Genomic DNA, 24,617 nt, shown 5'->3' on the forward strand with positions numbered 1-24,617 from the left:
CCAACAGGCTAACACAGTCTGGTGATGTCTTTAGTTCAGCAGGCTAACACAGTCTGGTGATGCCTTTAGTTTAGCAGGCTAACACAGTCTGGTGATGTCTTTAGTTCAGCAGGCTAACACAGTCTGGTGATGTCTTTAGTTCAGCAGGCTAACACAGTCTGGTGATGCCTTTAGTTCAGCAGGCTAACACAGTCTGGTGATGCCTTTAGTTCAGCAGGCTAACACAGTCTGGTGATGTCTTCAACAGGCTAACACAGTCTGGTGATGCCTTTAGTTCAGCAGGCTAACACAGTCTGGTGATGTCTTTAGTTCAGCAGGCTAACCCAGTCTGGTGATGTCTTTAGTTCAGCAGGCTAACACAGTCTGGTGAGGTCTTTAGTTCAGCAGGCTAACACAGTCTGGTGAGGTCTTTAGTTCAGCAGGCTAACACAGTCTGGTGAGGTCTTTAGTTCAGCAGGCTAACACAGTCTGGTGAGGTCTTTAGTTCAGCAGGCTAACACAGTCTGGTGAGGTCTTTAGTTCAGCAGGCTAACACAGTCTGGTGAGGTCTTTAGTTCAGCAAGCTAACACAGTCTGGTGAGGTCTTTAGTTCAGCAGGCTAACACAGTCTGGTGAGGTCTTTAGTTTAGCAGGCTAACACAGTCTGGTGATGTCTTTAGTTCAGCAGGCTAACACAGTCTGGTGATGCCTTTAGTTCAGCAGGCTAACACAGTCTGGTGATGCCTTTAGTTCAGCAGGCTAACACAGTCTGGTGATGTCTTCAACAGGCTAACACAGTCTGGTGATGTCTTTAGTTCAGCAGGCTAACACAGTCTGGTGATGCCTTTAGTTCAGCAGGCTAACACAGTCTGGTGATGTCTTCAACAGGCTAACACAGTCTGGTGATGCCTTTAGTTCAGCAGGCTAACACAGTCTGGTGATGTCTTTAGTTCAGCAGGCTAACACAGTCTGGTGAGGTCTTTAGTTCAGCAGGCTAACACAGTCTGGTGAGGTCTTTAGTTCAGCAGGCTAACACAGTCTGGTGATGTCTTTAGTTCAGCAGGCTAACACAGTCTGGTGATGTCTTTAGTTCAGCAGGCTAACACAGTCTGGTGATGTCTTTAGTTCAGTAGGCTAACACAGTCTGGTGAGGTCTTTAGTTCAGCAAGCTAACACAGTCTGGTGAGGTCTTTAGTTCAGCAGGCTAACACAGTCTGGTGAGGTCTTTAGTTTAGCAGGCTAACACAGTCTGGTGATGTCTTTAGTTCAGCAGGCTAACACAGTCTGGTGATGCCTTTAGTTCAGCAGGCTAACACAGTCTGGTGATGCCTTTAGTTCAGCAGGCTAACACAGTCAGAAGGACGTGTTGTTCAAACCCGGTCAGCCGGACTCCGTCCACCTTTGTCTGACTACCCAGAGTTCCACTGCAGCGGTGTGTCTGCGGTCACCTTGCATTCCCATCAGCCTCTCTGGCTCATAAACACTGATTGGTAATACACAGATATCAGCCGTGTGTGAGTGCAGAGTGCGGTGTGTTTGATATACTGATAGTGAGTTACAGCTGATAGGAGTGTGTTAGTTGGCTGTCGAACACTGTAGTGTATCTGTGCCAACTATGATAAAGAATTCTTAAACTAACTGCTCAGCAGAAACATACACACACACACACCACACCCATCTCTCACACACACACACAGACACACACCCATCTCACACACACACACACACACACACAAGCGGAGAGGGGCTGTTATCAGCGGAATCAAAGTACACGTTTCTTATCAGCCCTACCTTACTTCCCCTCAGCAGCACGCACACACACACACACTACACACAGACACACACAGTCCCCAGACCCAGACCTCCTCTGTGTGAGAGTCAGTCCCCAGACCTCCTCTGTGTGAGAGTCAGTTCCACTGTGAATCACTATGATGAGGACACTACTGCTGCTGTGTGTGACTCTCTGCTGTCTGAGTGTCTCTGTGGCCGGTGACAGCTCTACCTCTCTCCCGGAGGAGAACGGGGTTCTGCTGTTGAAGAAGGACAACTTTAACAGAGCTCTCAAACAAAACAAACAGCTGCTGGTGCACTTTTGTAAGTAACTCTAACCCTCTAACCCTCTAACCCTCTAACCTTTAACCCTGTGTACTGTAGCTAATACTAACCCTGAGTACTGTAGCTACTACCCTCTAACCCTCTAACCTTTAACCCTGAGTACTGTAGCTAATAATAACCCTGAGTACTGTAGCTAATACTAACCCTGAGTACTGTAGCTAATACTAACCCTGAGTACTGTAGCTAATACTAACCCCCTAACCTTTAACCCTGAGTACTGTAGCTAATACTAATCCTGAGTACTATAGCTAATACTAACCCTCTAACCTTTAACCCTAAGTACTGTAGCTAATACTAACCCCCTAACCTTTAACCCTGAGTACTATAGCTAATACTAACCCTCTAACCTTTAACCCGGAGTACTGTAGCTAGTACTAACCCTGAGTACTATAGCTAATAATAACCCCCTAAACTTGATCCCTGAGTACTATAGCTAATACTAACCCCCTAACCTTTAACCCTGAGTACTATAGCTAATACTAACCCTCTAACCTTTAACCCTGAGTACTGTAGATAGTACTAACCCTGAGTACTATAGCTAATAATGACCCCCTAAACTTGAACCCTGAGTACTATAGCTAATACTATCCCCCTAACCTTTAACCCTGAGTACTGTAGCTAATACTAACCGCCTAAACTTGAACCCTGAGTAATATAGCTAGTACTAACCCCCTAACCTTTAACCCTGAGTACTATAGCTAATACTAACCCTCTAACCTTTAACCCTGAGTACTGTAGATAGTACTAACCCTGAGTACTATAGCTAATAATAACCCCCTAAACTTGAACCCTGAGTACTACAGCTAATACTAACCCGGAGTACTGTAGCTAATACTAACCCTGAGTACTGTAGCTACTACCCTCTCACTCTCTAACCTTTAACCCCGAGTACTGTAGCTAGTACTAACCCTGAGTACTATTGATAATACTAACCCTGAGTACTATAGATAATACTAACCCTGAGTACTATAGATAATACTAACCCTGAGTACTATAGATAATACCAACCCTGAGTACTATAGATAATACTAACCCTGAGAACTATAGATAATACTAACCCTGAGTACTATAGATAATACTAACCCTGAGTACTATAGATAATACTAACCCTGAGTACTGTAGCTAATACTAACCCTGAGTACTGTAGCTAGTACTAACCCTCTAACCTTTAGCCCTGAGTACTGTAGCTAGTACTAACCCTGAGTACTGTTGCTAGTACTAACCCTGAGTACTATAGCTAGTACTAACCCCGAGTACTGTAGCTAGTACTAACCCTGAGTACTGTAGCTAATACTAGCCCTGAGTACTGTAGCTAGTACTAACCCTGAGTACTGTAGCTAATACTAACCCTGAGTACTGTAGCTAATACTAACCCTGAGTACTATAGCTAGTACTAACCCCGAGTACTGTAGCTAGTACTAACCCTGAGTACTGTAGCTAATACTAGCCCTGAGTACTGTAGCTAGTACTAACCCTGAGTACTGTAGCTAATACTAACCCTGAGTACTGTAGCTAATACTAACCCTGAGTAGTGTAGCTAATACTAACCCTGAGTACTGTAGCTAATACTAACCCTGAGTGCTGTAGCTAATACTAACCCTGAGTACTGTAGCTAATACTAACCCTGAGTACTGTAGCTAATACTAACCCTGAGTACTGTAGCTAATACTAACCCTGAGTACTGTAGCTAATACTAACCCTGCGTATTGTAGCTAATACTAACCCTGAGTACTGTAGCTAATACTAACCCTGAGTACTGTAGCTAATACTAACCCTGGGTACTGTAGCTAATACTAACCCTGAGTACTGTAGCTAATACTAACCCTGAGTACTGTAGCTAATACTTACCCTGAGTACTGTAGCTAATACTAACCCTGAGTACTGTAGCTAATACTAACCCTGAGTACTGTAGCTAATACTAACCCTGAGTACTGTAGCTAATACTAACCCTGAGTACTGTAGCTAATACTAACCCTCTAACCCGAAACCCCCTACACATCCAGCCTGGTACTGGAACCAATCTGCAGAGGGCTGGTGTTAACCTTAAACCCCCTACACATCCAGCCTGGTACTGGAACCAATCTGCAGAGGGCTGGTGTTAACCCTAAACCCCCTACACATCCAGCCTGGTACTGGAACCAATCTGCAGAGGGCTGGTGTTAACCCTAAACCCCCTACACATCCAGCCTGGTACTGGAACCAATCTGCAGAGGGCTGGTGTTAACCCTAAACCCCCTACACATCCAGCCTGGTACTGGAACCAATCTGCAGAGGGCTGGTGTTAACCCTAAACCCCCTACACATCCAGCCTGGTACTGGAACCAATCAGCAGAGGGCTGGTGTTAACCCTAAACCCCCTACACATCACTGGAACGAAGGAGCCTAGCCCGAACCATGAAAAACAGCTCCAGTCCATTATTCCTCCTCCACCAAACTTTACAGTTAGCACTCTGTATCCAGGCAGATAGCGTTCTCCTGGCATCCCCCAAACGAAGATGTGTCCGTCGGACTGCCAGATGGTGAAGCGTGATTCATCACTCCATAGAACGCTCCAGTCCAAAGGCGACGAGCTTTACACCACTTAGCATTGCGCATGGTGATCTCAGGCTTGTGTGCGGCTGCTCGGTCATGGAAACTCATTTCATGAAGCTCCCGACAAACAGTTCTTGTGTTGACGTTGCTTCCAAAGGCAGTTTGGAGTGATGGAACCGTGGTAGTGAGTGATGGAACCGTGGTAGTGAGTGATGGAACCGTGGTAGTGAGTGATGGAACCGTGGTAGTGAGTGATGTAACCGTGGTAGTGAGTGATATAACTGTGGTAGTGAGTGATGTAACTGTGATGTAACCGTGGTAGTGAGTGATGTAACTGTGATGTAACCGTGGTAGTGAGTGATGTAACCGTGGTAGTGAGTGATGTAACCGTGGTAGTGAGTGATGTAACCGTGGTAGTGAGTGATGTAACCGTGGTAGTGAGTGATGTAACCGTGGTAGTGAGTGATGTAACCGTGGTAGTGAGTGATGTAACCGTGGTAGTGAGTGATGTGATGTAACCGTGGTAGTGAGTGATGTAACCGTGGTAGTGAGTGATGTAACCGTGGTAGTGAGTGATGTGGTAGTGAGTGATGGAACCGTGGTAGTGAGTGATGGAACCGTGGAAAGATGATTTTTTACCCTCTACACTCTTCAGCACTGGGTGGTTCTGTTCTGTGAGCTTGTGTGGCCTACCACTTCAAGGCTGAGCTGTTGTTGCTCCCAAATGTTTCCACTTCACAAGAACAGCCCTAACAGTTGACCGGAGGGCAGCTCTAGCAGGGCAGAAATGTGACGGACTGACTTGTTGGAAAGGTGGCATCATATGACATTGCCACGTTGAAAGTCACTGAGCTCCATTCTACTGCCAATGTGTGTCTATGGAGATTACGTGGCTGTGTGCGGAAATAGACTAATCCACTCATTTGAAGGGGTGTCCAGATACTTTTGTATATATATTGTATCTGAGGACTTAGTAGTAGTAGTTATATGGGGTCATAGTAGAAGTTATATATTTTTTAAAATGTTATTTCACCTTTATTTAACCAGGTAGGCTAGTTGAGAACAAGTTCTCATTTGCAACTGCGACCTGGCCAAGATAAAACAAAGCAGTTCGACACAAACAACAACAACAGAGTTACACATGGAATAAACAAACATACAATCAATACAGTAGAAAAAAGAAAACAAAAGGTCTATAAACAGTGTGTGCAAATGAGGTGGGATAAGGGAGGTAAGGCAAGAAGTAAGCCATAGTGGCGAAATAATTACAATATAGCAATTAAAACACTGGAGTGATTGATGTGCAGAAGATGAATGTGCAAGTAGAGATACTGGGGTGCAAAGGAGCAAGATAAATGAATAAATACTGTATGGGGATGAGATAGATAGATGGGCTGTTTACAGATGGGCTGTGTACAGGTACAGTGATCTGTAAGCTGCTCTGACAGCTGGTGCTTAAAGTTAGTGAGGGAGATGTGAGTCTCCAGCTTTAGAGATTTTTCGTTCCAGTCATTGGCAGCAGAGAACTGGAAGGAAAGACGGCCAAAGGAGGAATAGGTTTTGGGGGTGACCAGTGAGATATACCTGCTGGAGCGCGTGCTACGGGTGGGTGCTGCTCTGGTGACCAGTGAGATATACCTGCTGGAGCGCGTGCTACGGGTGGGTACTGCTCTGGTGACCAGTGAGATATACCTGCTGGAGCGCGTGCTACGGGTGGGTACTGCTCTGGTGACCAGTGAGATATACCTGCTGGAGCGCGTGCTACGGGTGGGTACTGCTCTGGTGACCAGTGAGATATACCTGCTGGAGCGCGTGCTATGGGTGGGTGCTGCTCTGGTGACCAGTGAGCTGAGATAAGGCGGGGCTTTACCTAGCAGAGACTTGTAGATAACCTGTAGCCAGTGGGTTAAGGCGACGAGTATGAAGCGAGGGCCAACCAACGAAAGCGTGTGTGTAATGTGTGTGTAATGTGTGTGTAATGTGTGTGTAGTCGCTCCTCTCTCTGGGGATTCCCAGTAATGTGTGTGTAATGTGTGTGTGTGTGTGTAATGTGTGTGTAATGTGTGTGTAATGTGTGTTTAATGTGTGTGTGTGTGTGTGTAATGTGTGTGTGTGATGTGTGTGTGTGTGTGTGTAGTCGCTCCTCTCTCTGGGGATTCCCAGTAATGTGTGTGTAATGTGTGTGTAATGTGTGTGTGTGTAATGTGTCTGTAATGTGTGTGTAATGTGTGTTTATGTGTGTGTGTGTGTGTGTGTAATGTGTGTGTAATGTGTGTGTAATGTGTGTGTGTGTGTGTGTGTAGTCGCTCCTCTCTCTGGGGATTCCCAGCGGCTGGCGTTGGCGTTCCGTGGAGCCGCGGAGCAGCTGATTGGCTCGGAGGTGAAACTGGGCGTAGTCGACGTCTCCAAGGAAACCAATCTGACCAAGGAACTGAACGCCACTACTCCACCCCCTCTACGGCTTTACCTATCAGGAGACAGACACAACCCTGTACCCTGCCCAGGTACACACATTACACACACATTACACACACACACACACACACACACACACACACACACATTACACACACACACATTACACACACACACACGTTACACACACACACACACACGTTACATACACACACACACACACACACACACACACACACACACACACACACACACACACACACACACACGTTACACACACACATTACTCACACACACACATTACACACATTACACACACACACACACACACACACACACACACACACACACACACACACACACACACACACACACACACACACACATTACACACATTACACACACACACACACATTACACACACACACACACACACACACACACACACACACACACACACACACACACACACACACACACACACACACACACATTACACACATTACACACACACACACACACACACACACACACACACACACACACACACACACACACAATCTCTTTCTCTCTCCTCTGTCAGTTTTCCAGAGTTCGGCCTCCATCGTAACGTGGCTAAAGAGGAGGGCGGGGCCTAGCGCCGACATCATCACTGACCTGAACCAATCAGATCGCTTCGTCGCCTCAGAGGAGCTGGTTGTTCTCGGACTGTTTAAGGTGACATCCCCTTCCTGTTGGGCCTGTAGTACTTCCTGTCCTGTACCTGTGATGTGTGTGTGACCTCAACAACCCCTAGCAGACGACCCTAGAGGGTGCTCAGAGGGAGCTCAGAGGGACAGACACACAGACATCCAGTCCCTCTGATACAGACTGGAGTAGTGGAGCTCAGAGGTACAGACACACAGACAGTCAGTCCCTCTGATACAGACTGGAGTAGGGGAGCTCAGAGGTACAGACAGTCAGTCCCTCTGATCCAGACTGGAGTAAATACATTTGTAGAACAGACTTTCGGTTTAGTTTAACCCTAACCCTAATCTTCGGTTTAGTTTAACACTAACCCCAACCTTCGGTTTAGTTTAACCCTAACCTTCGGTTTAGTTTAACCCTAACCCTAACCTTCGGTTTAGTTTAACCCTAACCCTAACCTTCGGTTTAGTTTAACCCTAACCCTAACCTTTGGTTAAGTTTAACCCTAACCCTAACCTTCGGTTCAGTTTAACCCTAACCTTTGGTTAAGTTTAACCCTAACCCTAACCTTCGGTTCAGTTTAACCCTAACCTTTGGTGAAGTTTAACCCTAACCCTAACCTTCGGTTTAGTTTAACCCTAACCCTAACCTTCGGTTCAGTTTAACCCTAACCCTAACCTTCGGTTTAGTTTAACCCTAACCCTAACCTTCGGTTCAGTTTAACCCTAAACTTCGATTTAGTTTAACCCTAACCTTCGATTTAGTTTAACCCTAACCCTAACCTTCGGTTCAGTTTAACCCTAACCTTTGGTGAAGTTTAACCCTAACCCTAACCTTCGGTTTAGTTTAACCCTAACCCTAACCTTCGGTTCAGTTTAACCCTAACCCTAACCTTCGGTTTAGTTTAACACTAACCCCAACCTTCGGTTTAGTTTAACCCTAACCTTCGGTTTAGTTTAACCCTAACCCTAACCTTCGGTTTAGTTTAACCCTAACCCTAACCTTCGGTTTAGTTTAACCCTAACCCTAACCTTTGGTTAAGTTTAACCCTAACCCTAACCTTCGGTTCAGTTTAACCCTAACCTTTGGTTAAGTTTAACCCTAACCCTAACCTTCGGTTCAGTTTAACCCTAACCCTAACCTTCGGTTCAGTTTAACCCTAACCTTTGGTGAAGTTTAACCCTAACCCTAACCTTCGGTTTAGTTTAACCCTAACCCTAACCTTCGGTTCAGTTTAACCCTAACCTTCGGTTCAGTTTAACCCTAACCCTAACCTTCGGTTCAGTTTAACCCTAACCTTCGGTTTAGTTTAACCCTAACCTTCGGTTTAGTTTAACCCTAACCTTCGGTTTAGTTTAACCCTAACCCTAACCTTCGGTTCAGTTTAACCCTAACCCTAACCTTCAATTTAGTTTAACCCTAACCTTCGGTTTAGTTTAACCCTAACGTTAGGTTTAGTTTAACCCTAACCTTCGGTTTAGTTTAACCCTAACCCTAACCTTCGGTTTAGTTTAACCCTAACCCTAACCTTCAGTTTAGTTTAACCCTAACCCTAAACTTCGGTTTAGTTTAACCCTAACCCAAACCTTCGGTTTAGTTTAACCCTAACCCTAACCTTCGGTTTAGTTTAACCCTAACCCTAACCTTCGGTTCAGTTTAACCCTAAACTTCGATTTAGTTTAACCCTAACCTTCGATTTAGTTTAACCCTAACCCTAACCTTCGGTTTAGTTTAACCCTAACCTTCGGTTTAGTTGAACCCTAACCCTAACCTTCGGTTTAGTTTAACCCTAACCCTAACCTTCGGTTTAGTTTAACCCTAACCCTAACCTTCGGTTTAGTGTAACCTTAACCCTAACCTTCTGTTTAGTTTAACCCTAACCCTAACCTTCGGTTCAGTTTAACCCTAACCTTCGGTTTAGTTTAACCCTAACCCTAACCTTCGGTTTAGTTTAACCCTAACATTCGGTTTAGTTTAACCCTAACCTTCGGTTTAGTTTAACCCTAACCCTAACCTTCGGTTTAGTTTAACCCTAACCCTAACCTTCGGTTTAGTTTAACCCTAACCTTAGGTTTAGTTTAACCCTAACTCTAACCTTCGGTTTAGTTTAACCCTAACCCTAACCTTCAGTTCAGTTTAACCCTAACCCTAAACTTCGGTTTAGTTTAACCCTAACCCAAACCTTCGGTTTAGTTTAACCCTAACCCTAACCTTCGGTTTAGTTTAACCCTAACCCTAACCTTCGGTTCAGTTTAACCCTAAACTTCGATTTAGTTTAACCCTAACCTTCGATTTAGTTTAACCCTAACCCTAACCTTCGGTTTAGTTTAACCCTAACCTTAGGTTTAGTTTAACCCTAACTCTAACCTTCGGTTTAGTTTAACCCTAACCCTAACCTTCAGTTCAGTTTAACCCTAACCCTAAACTTCGGTTTAGTTTAACCCTAACCCAAACCTTCGGTTTAGTTTAACCCTAACCCTAACCTTCGGTTTAGTTTAACCCTAACCCTAACCTTCGGTTTAGTTTAACCCTAACCCTAACCTTCGGTTTAATTTAACCCTAACACTAACCCTAACCTTCGGTTTAGTTTAACCCTAACTCTAACCTTCGGTTTAGTTTAACCCTAACCCTAACCTTCGGTTTAGTTTAACCCTACCCCTAACCTTAGGTTTAGTTTAACCCTACCCCTAACCTTCGGTTTAGTTTAACCCTAACCCTAACCTTAGGTTTAGTTTAACCCTAACCCTAACCTTCGGTTTAGTTTAACCCTAACTCTAACCTTCGATTTAGTTTAACCCTAACCCTAACCTTCGGTTTAGTTTAACCCTACCCCTAACCTTCGGTTTAGTTTAACCCTAACCCTAACCTTAGGTTTAGTTTAACCCTAACCCTAACCTTCGGTTTAGTTTAACCCTAACCTTCGGTTTAGTTGAACCCTAACCCTAACCTTCGGTTTAGTTTAACCCTAACCATAACCTTCGGTTTAGTTTAACCCTAACCCTAACCTTCGGTGTAGTTTAACCTTAACCCTAACCTTCTGTTTAGTTTAACCCTAACCCTAACCTTCGGTTCAGTTTAACCCTAACCTTCGGTTTAGTTTAACCCTAACCCTAACCTTCGGTTTAGTTTAACCCTAACATTCGGTTTAGTTTAACCCTAACCCTAACCTTCGGTTTAGTTTAACCCTAATCCTAACCTTCGGTTTAGTTTAACCCTAACCTTAGGTTTAGTTTAACCCTAACTCTGACCTTCGGTTTAGTTTAACCCTAACCCTAACCTTCAGTTCAGTTTAACCCTAACCCTAACCTTCGGTTTAGTTTAACCCTAACCCTAACCTTCGGTTTAGTTTAACCCTAACCCTAACCTTCGGTTTAGTTTAACCCTAACACTAACCCTAACCTTCGGTTTAGTTTAACCCTAACTCTAACCTTCGGTTTAGTTTAACCCTAACCCTAACCTTCGGTTTAGTTTAACCCTACCCCTAACCTTAGGTTTAGTTTAACCCTACCCCTAACCTTCGGTTTAGTTTAACCCTAACCCTAACCTTAGGTTTAGTTTAACCCTAACCCTAACCTTCGGTTTAGTTTAACCCTAACTCTAACCTTCGGTTTAGTTTAACCCTAACCCTAACCTTCGGTTTAGTTTAACCCTACCCCTAACCTTCGGTTTAGTTTAACCCTAACCCTAACCTTTGGTTTAGTTTAACCCTAACCCTAACCTTCGGTTTAGTTTAACCCTAACCCTAACCTTCGGTTCAGTTTAACCCTAACCCTAACCTTCGGTTTAGTTTAACCCTAACCCTAACCTTCAGTTCAGTTTAACCCTAACCCTAACCTTCGGTTTAGTTTAACCCTAACCCTAACCTTCGGTTTATTTTAACCCTAACCTTCGGTTTAGTTTAACCCTAACCCTAACCTTCGGTTCAGTTTAACCCTAACCTTCGGTTTAGTTTAACCCTAACCTTCGGTTTAGTTTAACCCTAACCTTCGGTTTAGTTTAACCCTAACCCTAACCTTCGGTTCAGTTTAACCCTAACCCTAACCTTCAATTTAGTTTAACCCTAACCTTCGGTTTAGTTTAACCCTAACGTTAGGTTTAGTTTAACCCTAACCTTCGGTTTAGTTTAACCCTAACCCTAACCTTCGGTTTAGTTTAACCCTAACCCTAACCTTCAGTTTAGTTTAACCCTAACCCTAAACTTCGGTTTAGTTTAACCCTAGCCCAAACCTTCGGTTTAGTTTAACCCTAACCCTAACCTTCGGTTTAGTTTAACCCTAACCCTAACCTTCGGTTCAGTTTAACAAAAAACTTTGATTTAGTTTAACCCTAACCTTCGATTTAGTTTAACCCTAACCCTAACCTTCGGTTTAGTTTAACCCTAACCTTCGGTTTAGTTGAACCCTAACCCTAACCTTCGGTTTAGTTTAACCCTAACCCTAACCTTCGGTTTAGTTTAACCCTAACCCTAACCTTCGGTTTAGTGTAACCTTAACCCTAACCTTCTGTTTAGTTTAACCCTAACCCTAACCTTCGGTTCAGTTTAACCCTAACCTTCGGTTTAGTTTAACCCTAACCCTAACCTTCGGTTTAGTTTAACCCTAACATTCGGTTTAGTTTAACCCTAACCTTCGGTTTAGTTTAACCCTAACCCTAACCTTCGGTTTAGTTTAACCCTAACCCTAACCTTCGGTTTAGTTTAACCCTAACCTTAGGTTTAGTTTAACCCTAACTCTAACCTTCGGTTTAGTTTAACCCTAACCCTAACCTTCAGTTCAGTTTAACCCTAACCCTAACCTTCGGTTTAGTTTAACCCTAACCCTAACCTTCGGTTTAGTTTAACCCTAACCCTAACCTTCAGTTCAGTTTAACCCTAACCCTAACCTTCGGTTTAGTTTAACCCTAACCCTAACCTTCTGTTTAGTTTAACCCTAACCCTAACCTTCGGTTCAGTTTAACCCTAACCTTCGGTTTAGTTTAACCCTAACCCTAACCTTCGGTTTAGTTTAACCCTAACATTCGGTTTAGTTTAACCCTAACATTCGGTTTAGTTTAACCCTAACCCTAACCTTCGGTTTAGTTTAACCCTAATCCTAACCTTCGGTTTAGTTTAACCCTAACCTTAGGTTTAGTTTAACCCTAACTCTGACCTTCGGTTTAGTTTAACCCTAACCCTAACCTTCAGTTCAGTTTAACCCTAACCCTAACCTTCGGTTTAGTTTAACCCTAACCCTAACCTTCGGTTTAGTTTAACCCTAACCCTAACCTTCGGTTTAGTTTAACCCTAACACTAACCCTAACCTTCGGTTTAGTTTAACCCTAACTCTAACCTTCGGTTTAGTTTAACCCTAACCCTAACCTTCGGTTTAGTTTAACCCTACCCCTAACCTTAGGTTTAGTTTAACCCTACCCCTAACCTTCGGTTTAGTTTAACCCTAACCCTAACCTTAGGTTTAGTTTAACCCTAACCCTAACCTTCGGTTTAGTTTAACCCTAACTCTAACCTTCGGTTTAGTTTAACCCTAACCCTAACCTTCGGTTTAGTTTAACCCTACCCCTAACCTTCGGTTTAGTTTAACCCTAACCCTAACCTTAGGTTTAGTTTAACCCTAACCCTAACCTTCGGTTTAGTTTAACCCTAACCCTAACCTTCGGTTCAGTTTAACCCTAACCCTAACCTTCGGTTTAGTTTAACCCTAACCCTAACCTTCAGTTCAGTTCAGTTTAACCCTAACCCTAACCTTCGGTTTAGTTTAACCCTAACCCTAACCTTCGTTTTATTTTAACCCTAACCTTCGGTTTAGTTTAACCCTAACCCTAACCTTCGGTTCAGTTTAACCCTAACCTTCGGTTTAGTTTAACCCTAACCTTCGGTTTAGTTTAACCCTAACCTTCGGTTTAGTTTAACCCTAACCCTAACCTTCGGTTCAGTTTAACCCTAACCCTAACCTTCAATTTAGTTTAACCCTAACCTTCGGTTTAGTTTAACCCTAACGTTAGGTTTAGTTTAACCCTAACCTTCGGTTTAGTTTAACCCTAACCCTAACCTTCGGTTTAGTTTAACCCTAACCCTAACCTTCAGTTTAGTTTAACCCTAACCCTAAACTTCGGTTTAGTTTAACCCTAACCCAAACCTTCGGTTTAGTTTAACCCTAACCCTAACCTTCGGTTTAGTTTAACCCTAACCCTAACCTTCGGTTCAGTTTAACAAAAAACTTCGATTTAGTTTAACCCTAACCTTCGATTTAGTTTAACCCTAACCCTAACCTTCGGTTTAGTTTAACCCTAACCTTCGGTTTAGTTGAACCCTAACCCTAACCTTCGGTTTAGTTTAACCCTAACCCTAACCTTCGGTTTAGTTTAACCCTAACCCTAACCTTCGGTTTAGTGTAACCTTAACCCTAACCTTCTGTTTAGTTTAACCCTAACCCTAACCTTCGGTTCAGTTTTACCCTAACCTTCGGTTTAGTTTAACCCTAACCCTAACCTTCGGTTTAGTTTAACCCTAACATTCGGTTTAGTTTAACCCTAACCTTCGGTTTAGTTTAACCCTAACCCTAACCTTCGGTTTAGTTTAACCCTAACCCTAACCTTCGGTTTAGTTTAACCCTAACATTCGGTTTAGTTTAACCCTAACATTCGGTTTAGTTTAACCCTAACCCTAACCTTCGGTTTAGTTTAACCCTAATCCTAACCTTCGGTTTAGTTTAACCCTAACCTTAGGTTTAGTTTAACCCTAACTCTGACCTTCGGTTTAGTTTAACCCTAACCCTAACCTTCAGTTCAGTTTAACCCTAACCCTAACCTTCGGTTTAGTTTAACCCTAACCCTAACCTTCGGTTTAGTTTAACCCTAACCCTAACCTTCGGTTTAGTTTAACCCTAACACTAACCCTAACCTTCGGTTTAGTTTAACCCTAACTCTAACCTTCGGTTTAGTCTAACCCTAACCTTCGGTTTAGTTTAACCCTACCCCTAACCTTAGGTTTAGTTTAACCCTACCCCTAACCTTCGGTTTAGTTTAACCCTAACCCTAACCTTAGGTTTAGTTTAACCCTAACCCTAACCTTCGGTTTAGTTTAACCCTAACTCTAACCTTCGGTTTAGTTTAACCCTAACCCTAACCTTCGGTTTAGTTTAACCCTACCCCTAACCTTCGGTTTAGTTTAACCCTAACCCTAACCTTAGGTTTAGTTTAACCCTAACCCTAACCTTCGGTTTAGTTTAACCCTAACCCTAACCTTCGGTTCAGTTTAACCCTAACCCTAACCTTCAGTTCAGTTTAACCCTAACCCTAACCTTCGGTTTAGTTTAACCCTAACCCTAACCTTTGTTTTATTTTAACCCTAACCTTCGGTTTAGTCTAACCCTAACCCTAACCTTCGGTTCAGTTTAACCCTAACCTTCGGTTTAGTTTAACCCTAACCTTCGGTTTAGTTTAACCCTAACCTTCGGTTTAGTTTAACCCTAACCCTAACCTTCGGTTCAGTTTAACCCTAACCCTAACCTTCAATTTAGTTTAACCCTAACCTTCGGTTTAGTTTAACCCTAACGTTAGGTTTAGTTTAACCCTAACCTTCGGTTTAGTTTAACCCTAACCCTAACCTTCGGTTTAGTTTAACCCTAACCCTAACCTTCAGTTTAGTTTAACCCTAACCCTAAACTTCGGTTTAGTTTAACCCTAACCCAAACCTTCGGTTTAGTTTAACCCTAACCCTAACCTTCGGTTTAGTTTAACCCTAACCCTAACCTTCGGTTCAGTTTAACAAAAAACTTCGATTTAGTTTAACCCTAACCTTCGATTTAGTTTAACCCTAACCCTAACCTTCGGTTTAGTTTAACCCTAACCTTCGGTTTAGTTGAACCCTAACCCTAACCTTCGGTTTAGTTTAACCCTAACCCTAACCTTCGGTTTAGTTTAACCCTAACCCTAACCTTCGGTTTAGTGTAACCTTAACCCTAACCTTCTGTTTAGTTTAACCCTAACCCTAACCTTCGGTTCAGTTTAACCCTAACCTTCGGTTTAGTTTAACCCTAACCCTAACCTTCGGTTTAGTTTAACCCTAACATTCGGTTTAGTTTAACCCTAACCTTCGGTTTAGTTTAACCCTAACCCTAACCTTCGGTTTAGTTTAACCCTAACCCTAACCTTCGGTTTAGTTTAACCCTAACCTTAGGTTTAGTTTAACCCTAACTCTAACCTTCGGTTTAGTTTAACCCTAACCCTAACCTTCAGTTCAGTTTAACCCTAACCCTAACCTTCGGTTTAGTTTAACCCTAACCCTAACCTTCGGTTTAGTTTAACCCTAACTCTAACCTTCGGTTTAGTTTAACCCTAACCCTAACCTTCGGTTTAGTTTAACCCTACCCCTAACCTTCGGTTTAGTTTAACCCTAACCCTAACCTTTGGTTTAGTTTAACCCTAACCCTAACCTTCGGTTTAGTTTAACCCTAACCCTAACCTTCGGTTCAGTTTAACCCTAACCCTAACCTTCGGTTTAGTTTAACCCTAACCCTAACCTTCAGTTCAGTTTAACCCTAACCCTAACCTTCGGTTTAGTTTAACCCTAACCCTAACCTTCGGTTTATTTTAACCCTAACCTTCGGTTTAGTTTAACCCTAACCCTAACCTTCGGTTCAGTTTAACCCTAACCTTCGGTTTAGTTTAACCCTAACCTTCGGTTTAGTTTAACCCTAACCTTCGGTTTAGTTTAACCCTAACCCTAACCTTCGGTTCAGTTTAACCCTAACCCTAACCTTCAATTTAGTTTAACCCTAACCTTCGGTTTAGTTTAACCCTAACGTTAGGTTTAGTTTAACCCTAACCTTCGGTTTAGTTTAACCCTAACCCTAACCTTCGGTTTAGTTTAACCCTAACCCTAACCTTCAGTTTAGTTTAACCCTAACCCTAAACTTCGGTTTAGTTTAACCCTAGCCCAAACCTTCGGTTTAGTTTAACCCTAACCCTAACCTTCGGTTTAGTTTAACCCTAACCCTAACCTTCGGTTCAGTTTAACAAAAAACTTTGATTTAGTTTAACCCTAACCTTCGATTTAGTTTAACCCTAACCCTAACCTTCGGTTTAGTTTAACCCTAACCTTCGGTTTAGTTGAACCCTAACCCTAACCTTCGGTTTAGTTTAACCCTAACCCTAACCTTCGGTTTAGTTTAACCCTAACCCTAACCTTCGGTTTAGTGTAACCTTAACCCTAACCTTCTGTTTAGTTTAACCCTAACCCTAACCTTCGGTTCAGTTTAACCCTAACCTTCGGTTTAGTTTAACCCTAACCCTAACCTTCGGTTTAGTTTAACCCTAACATTCGGTTTAGTTTAACCCTAACCTTCGGTTTAGTTTAACCCTAACCCTAACCTTCGGTTTAGTTTAACCCTAACCCTAACCTTCGGTTTAGTTTAACCCTAACCTTAGGTTTAGTTTAACCCTAACTCTAACCTTCGGTTTAGTTTAACCCTAACCCTAACCTTCAGTTCAGTTTAACCCTAACCCTAACCTTCGGTTTAGTTTAACCCTAACCCTAACCTTCGGTTTAGTTTAACCCTAACCCTAACCTTCAGTTCAGTTTAACCCTAACCCTAACCTTCGGTTTAGTTTAACCCTAACCCTAACCTTCTGTTTAGTTTAACCCTAACCCTAACCTTCGGTTCAGTTTAACCCTAACCTTCGGTTTAGTTTAACCCTAACCCTAACCTTCGGTTTAGTTTAACCCTAACATTCGGTTTAGTTTAACCCTAACATTCGGTTTAGTTTAACCCTAACCCTAACCTTCGGTTTAGTTTAACCCTAATCCTAACCTTCGGTTTAGTTTAACCCTAACCTTAGGTTTAGTTTAACCCTAACTCTGACCTTCGGTTTAGTTTAACCCTAACCCTAACCTTCAGTTCAGTTTAACCCTAACCCTAACCTTCGGTTTAGTTTAACCCTAACCCTAACCTTCGGTTTAGTTTAACCCTAACCCTAACCTTCGGTTTAGTTTAACCCTAACACTAACCCTAACCTTCGGTTTAGTTTAACCCTAACTCTAACCTTCGGTTTAGTTTAACCCTAACCCTAACCTTCGGTTTAGTTTAACCCTACCCCTAACCTTAGGTTTAGTTTAACCCTACCCCTAACCTTCGGTTTAGTTTAACCCTAACCCTAACCTTAGGTTTAGTTTAACCCTAACTCTAACCTTCGGTTTAGTTTAACCCTAACCCTAACCTTCGGTTTAGTTTAACCCTACCCCTAACCTTCGGTTTAGTTTAACCCTAACCCTAACCTTAGGTTTAGTTTAACCCTAACCCTAACCTTCGGTTTAGTTTAACCCTAACCCTAACCTTCGGTTCAGTTTAACCCTAACCCTAACCTTCGGTTTAGTTTAACCCTAACCCTAACCTTCAGTTCAGTTCAGTTTAACCCTAACCCTAACCTTCGGTTTAGTTTAACCCTAACCCTAACCTTCGTTTTATTTTAACCCTAACCTTCGGTTTAGTTTAACCCTAACCCTAACCTTCGGTTCAGTTTAACCCTAACCTTCGGTTTAGTTTAACCCTAACCTTCGGTTTAGTTTAACCCTAACCTTCGGTTTAGTTTAACCCTAACCCTAACCTTCGGTTCAGTTTAACCCTAACCCTAACCTTCAATTTAGTTTAACCCTAACCTTCGGTTTAGTTGAACCCTAACGTTAGGTTTAGTTTAACCCTAACCTTCGGTTTAGTTTAACCCTAACCCTAACCTTCGGTTTAGTTTAACCCTAACCCTAACCTTCAGTTTAGTTTAACCCTAACCCTAAACTTCGGTTTAGTTTAACCCTAACCCAAACCTTCGGTTTAGTTTAACCCTAACCCTAACCTTCGGTTTAGTTTAACCCTAACCCTAACCTTCGGTTCAGTTTAACAAAAAACTTCGATTTAGTTTAACCCTAACCTTCGATTTAGTTTAACCCTAACCCTAACCTTCGGTTTAGTTTAACCCTAACCTTCGGTTTAGTTGAACCCTAACCCTAACCTTCGGTTTAGTTTAACCCTAACCCTAACCTTCGGTTTAGTTTAACCCTAACCCTAACCTTCGGTTTAGTGTAACCTTAACCCTAACCTTCTGTTTAGTTTAACCCTAACCCTAACCTTCGGTTCAGTTTTACCCTAACCTTCGGTTTAGTTTAACCCTAACCCTAACCTTCGGTTTAGTTTAACCCTAACATTCGGTTTAGTTTAACCCTAACCTTCGGTTTAGTTTAACCCTAACCCTAACCTTCGGTTTAGTTTAACCCTAACCCTAACCTTCGGTTTAGTTTAACCCTAACATTCGGTTTAGTTTAACCCTAACATTCGGTTTAGTTTAACCCTAACCCTAACCTTCGGTTTAGTTTAACCCTAATCCTAACCTTCGGTTTAGTTTAACCCTAACCTTAGGTTTAGTTTAACCCTAACTCTGACCTTCGGTTTAGTTTAACCCTAACCCTAACCTTCAGTTCAGTTTAACCCTAACCCTAACCTTCGGTTTAGTTTAACCCTAACCCTAACCTTCGGTTTAGTTTAACCCTAACCCTAACCTTCGGTTTAGTTTAACCCTAACACTAACCCTAACCTTCGGTTTAGTTTAACCCTAACTCTAACCTTCGGTTTAGTTTAACCCTAACCCTAACCTTCGGTTTAGTTTAACCCTACCCCTAACCTTAGGTTTAGTTTAACCCTACCCCTAACCTTCGGTTTAGTTTAACCCTAACCCTAACCTTAGGTTTAGTTTAACCCTAACCCTAACCTTCGGTTTAGTTTAACCCTAACTCTAACCTTCGGTTTAGTTTAACCCTAACCCTAACCTTCGGTTTAGTTTAACCCTACCCCTAACCTTCGGTTTAGTTTAACCCTAACCCTAACCTTAGGTTTAGTTTAACCCTAACCCTAACCTTCGGTTTAGTTTAACCCTAACCCTAACCTTCGGTTCAGTTTAACCCTAACCCTAACCTTCAGTTCAGTTTAACCCTAACCCTAACCTTCGGTTTAGTTTAACCCTAACCCTAACCTTTGTTTTATTTTAACCCTAACCTTCGGTTTAGTTTAACCCTAACCCTAACCTTCGGTTCAGTTTAACCCTAACCTTCGGTTTAGTTTAACCCTAACCTTCGGTTTAGTTTAACCCTAACCTTCGGTTTAGTTTAACCCTAACCCTAACCTTCGGTTCAGTTTAACCCTAACCCTAACCTTCAATTTAGTTTAACCCTAACCTTCGGTTTAGTTTAACCCTAACGTTAGGTTTAGTTTAACCCTAACCTTCGGTTTAGTTTAACCCTAACCCTAACCTTCGGTTTAGTTTAACCCTAACCCTAACCTTCAGTTTAGTTTAACCCTAACCCTAAACTTCGGTTTAGTTTAACCCTAACCCAAACCTTCGGTTTAGTTTAACCCTAACCCTAACCTTCGGTTTAGTTTAACCCTAACCCTAACCTTCGGTTCAGTTTAACAAAAAACTTCGATTTAGTTTAACCCTAACCTTCGATTTAGTTTAACCCTAACCCTAACCTTCGGTTTAGTTTAACCCTAACCTTCGGTTTAGTTGAACCCTAACCCTAACCTTCGGTTTAGTTTAACCCTAACCCTAACCTTCGGTTTAGTTTAACCCTAACCCTAACCTTCGGTTTAGTGTAACCTTAACCCTAACCTTCTGTTTAGTTTAACCCTAACCCTAACCTTCGGTTCAGTTTAACCCTAACCTTCGGTTTAGTTTAACCCTAACCCTAACCTTCGGTTTAGTTTAACCCTAACATTCGGTTTAGTTTAACCCTAACCTTCGGTTTAGTTTAACCCTAACCCTAACCTTCGGTTTAGTTTAACCCTAACCCTAACCTTCGGTTTAGTTTAACCCTAACCTTAGGTTTAGTTTAACCCTAACTCTAACCTTCGGTTTAGTTTAACCCTAACCCTAACCTTCAGTTCAGTTTAACCCTAACCCTAACCTTCGGTTTAGTTTAACCCTAACCCTAACCTTCGGTTTAGTTTAACCCTAACCCTAACCTTCGGTTTAATTTAACCCTAACACTAACCCTAACCTTCGGTTTAGTTTAACCCTAACTCTAACCTTCGGTTTAGTTTAACCCTAACCCTAACCTTCGGTTTAGTTTAACCCTACCCCTAACCTTAGGTTTAGTTTAACCCTACCCCTGACCTTCGGTTTAGTTTAACCCTAACCCTAACCTTAGGTTTAGTTTAACCCTAACCCTAACCTTCGGTTTAGTTTAACCCTAACTCTAACCTTCGATTTAGTTTAACCCTAACCCTAACCTTCGGTTTAGTTTAACCCTACCCCTAACCTTCGGTTTAGTTTAACCCTAACCCTAACCTTAGGTTTAGTTTAACCCTAACCCTAACCTTCGGTTTAGTTTAACCCTAACCTTCGGTTTAGTTGAACCCTAACCCTAACCTTCGGTTTAGTTTAACCCTAACCATAACCTTCGGTTTAGTTTAACCCTAACCCTAACCTTCGGTGTAGTTTAACCTTAACCCTAACCTTCTGTTTAGTTTAACCCTAACCCTAACCTTCGGTTCAGTTTAACCCTAACCTTCGGTTTAGTTTAACCCTAACCCTAACCTTCGGTTTAGTTTAACCCTAACATTCGGTTTAGTTTAACCCTAACCTTCGGTTTAGTTTAACCCTAACCCTAACCTTCGGTTTAGTTTAACCCTAATCCTAACCTTCGGTTTAGTTTAAACCTAACCTTAGGTTTAGTTTAACCCTAACTCTGACCTTCGGTTTAGTTTAACCCTAACCCTAACCTTAATTTCAGTTTAACCCTAACCCTAACCTTCGGTTTAGTTTAACCCTAACCCTAACCTTCGGTTTAGTTTAACCCTAACCCTAACCTTCGGTTTAGTTTAACCCTAACACTAACCCTAACCTTCGGTTTAGTTTAACCCTAACTCTAACCTTCGGTTTAGTTTAACCCTAACCCTAACCTTCGGTTTAGTTTAACCCTACCCCTAACCTTAGGTTTAGTTTAACCCTACCCCTAACCTTCGGTTTAGTTTAACCCTAACCCTAACCTTAGGTTTAGTTTAACCCTAACCCTAACCTTCGGTTTAGTTTAACCCTAACTCTAACCTTCGGTTTAGTTTAACCCTAACCCTAACCTTCGGTTTAGTTTAACCCTACCCCTAACCTTCGGTTTAGTTTAACCCTAACCCTAACCTTAGGTTTAGTTTAACCCTAACCCTAACCTTCGGTTTAGTTTAACCCTAACCCTAACCTTCGGTTCAGTTTAACCCTAACCCTAACCTTCGGTTTAGTCTAACCCTAACCTTCAGTTCAGTTCAGTTTAACCCTAACCCTAACCTTCGGTTTAGTTTAACCCTAACCCTAACCTTCGGTTTATTTTAACCCTAACCTTCGGTTTAGTTTAACCCTAACCCTAACCTTCGGTTTAGTTTAACCCTAACCCTAACCTTCGGTTTAGTTTAACCCTAACCCTAACCTTCGGTTTAGTTTAACCCTAACCTTCGGTTTAGTTTAACCCTAACATTCGGTTTAGTTTAACCCTAACCCTAACCTTCGGTTTAGTTTAACCCTAACCCTAACCTTCGGTTTAGTTTAACCCTAACCCTAACCTTCGGTTCAGTTTAACCCTAACCCTAACCTTCGGTTTAGTTTAACCCTAACCCTAACCTTCGGTTTAGTTTAACCCTAACCCTAACCTTCGGTTTAGTTTAACCCTAACCTTCGGTTTAGTTTAACCCTAACCCTAACCTTCGGTTTAGTTTAACCCTAACCCTAACTTTCGGTTTAGTTTAACCCTAACCCTAACCTTCGGTTTAGTTTAACCCTAACCCTAACCTTCGGTTTAGTTTAACCCTAACCTTCGGTTTAGTTTAACCCTAACATTCGGTTTAGTTTAACCCTAACCCTAACCTTCGGTTTAGTTTAACCCTAACCCTAACCTTCGGTTTAGTTTAACCCTAACCCTAACCTTCGGTTCAGTTTAACCCTAACCCTAACCTTCGGTTTAGTTTAACCCTAACCCTAACCTTCGGTTTAGTTTAACCCTAACCCTAACCTTCGGTTTAGTTTAACCCTAACCCTAACCTTCGGTTTAGTTTAACCCTAACCTTCGGTTTAGTTGAATCCTTACCCTAACCTTCGGTTTAGTTTAACCCTAACCCTAAACTTCGGTTTAGTTTAACCCTAACCCTAACCTTCGGTTTAGTTTAACCCTAACTCTTTATTGAAAAGGATCCCATGATTTCCAATTTCCATTTTTTTCTCTGCTCTAATAATTAAGGGCATCGTTTGAAAATTGCAGTTACAACTGGATCATAGTTTAGGTGGAGCTGCACAACTGAGTCCTTAAAGGGGAAATTACGTCTTAAAAGGGCAATGACGTACTTTATAATATAGAAACCAATAATGTATTTCTGGAGTGAATAATAAATCATAATTAACATGAACTGTTTATAATAATAATCATTAATATGAAAAACAATCAGGATGAATGGGGTAAATGCGGATAGATAAACCCCCATGCTTCAGAATAAGTATTATAGCAAGGATGCTGCATCAGTTGGGCTACAGGTGATAATGCTGCAACAGTCAGGCTACAGGTGATAATGCTGTAATAGTTAGGCTAAAGGTGATAATGCTATAGCAGTCAGGCTACAGGCAATAATGCTATAGCAGTCAGGCTACAGGTGATAATGCTGTAGCAGTCGGGCTACAGGAGATAATGCTGCATCAGTTGAGCTACAGGTGATAATGCTGTAACAGCCATGCTACAGGTGATAATGCTGCATCAGTTGGGCTACAGGTGATAATGCTGTATCAGTTGGGCTTCAGGTGATAATGCTATAGCAGTCAGGCTACAGGTGATAATGCTGTAACAGTCAGGCTACAGGTGATAATGCTGTAGCAGTCGGGTCACAGGTGATAATGTTGCATCAGTTGGGTTAAGGTTAAGGCTCTGTTTCAGCTGTTATGGTCAGTCTAGCTGTATGGAGGAGAAGGTACTGCTCTGTTTCAGCTGGTATGGTCAGTCTAGCTGTATGGAGGAGAAGGTACTGCTCTGTTTCAGCTGGTATGGTCAGTCTAGCTGTATGGAGGAGAAGGTACTGCTCTGTTTCAGCTGGTATGGTCAGTCTAGCTGTATGGAGGAGAAGGTACTGCTCTGTTTCAGCTGGTATGGTCAGTCTAGCTGTATGGAGGAGGTACTGCTCTGTTTCAGCTGGTATGGTCAGTTTAGCTGTATGGAGAAGGTACTGCTCTGTTTCAGCTGGTATGGTCAGTCTAGCTGTATGGAGGAGAAGGTACTGCTCTGTTTCAGCTGGTATGGTCAGTCTAGCTGTATGGAGGAGAAGGTACTACTCTGTTTCAGCTGTTATGGTCAGTCTAGCTGTATATCCGTGACATGTTTGGATCCTTCTTGACTGTAATGTGATTTGTGGATTAAAACAAAGTATTTGAAATGTTTCTGTGTTTGTCTAGGACGTGGAGCGTCCCTACCTCCCTCCAGACAGTATTTGAAACGTCTCTGTGTTAGTCTAGGACGTGGAGCGTCCCTACCTCCCTCCAGACAGTATTTGAAACATCTCTGTGTTTGTCTAGGACGTGGAGCGTCCCTACCTCCCTCCAGACAGTATTTGAAACGTCTCTGTGTTTGTGTTTGTCTAGGACGTGGAGCGTCCCTACCTCCCTCCAGACAGTATTTGAAACGTCTCTGTGTTTGTCTAGGATGTGGAGCGTCCCTACCTCCCTCCAGGCAGTATTTGAAACGTCTCTGTGTTAGTCTAGGACGTGGAGCGTCCCTACCTCCCTCCAGACAGTATTTGAAACGTCTCTGTGTTTGTGTTTGTCTAGGACGTGGAGCGTCCCTACCTCCCTCCAGACAGTATTTGAAACGTCTCTGTGTTTGTCTAGGA

The 24,617-nt window shown here is 42.5% G+C and overlaps 1 protein-coding gene across 1 annotated transcript in view; it reads left to right on the top strand.

Moving 5' to 3' along the window:
- Positions 1–1,910: 1,910 nt before the first annotated feature.
- LOC139370024 (protein disulfide-isomerase-like) overlaps positions 1,911–24,617 on the top strand; it is a 60,088-nt gene continuing 37,381 nt past the window's right edge. Inside the window, exons 1-3 of the mRNA XM_071109317.1 lie at positions 1,911–2,073; positions 6,930–7,130; positions 7,625–7,758. Coding sequence (XP_070965418.1) covers positions 1,911–2,073; positions 6,930–7,130; positions 7,625–7,758 — 498 coding nt within the window. The remainder of the gene's footprint in view (positions 2,074–6,929; positions 7,131–7,624; positions 7,759–24,617) is intronic.

This window comes from Oncorhynchus clarkii, chromosome 17 (assembly GCF_045791955.1).
Source record: "Oncorhynchus clarkii lewisi isolate Uvic-CL-2024 chromosome 17, UVic_Ocla_1.0, whole genome shotgun sequence".
Classification (NCBI taxonomy): domain Eukaryota; kingdom Metazoa; phylum Chordata; class Actinopteri; order Salmoniformes; family Salmonidae; genus Oncorhynchus; species Oncorhynchus clarkii.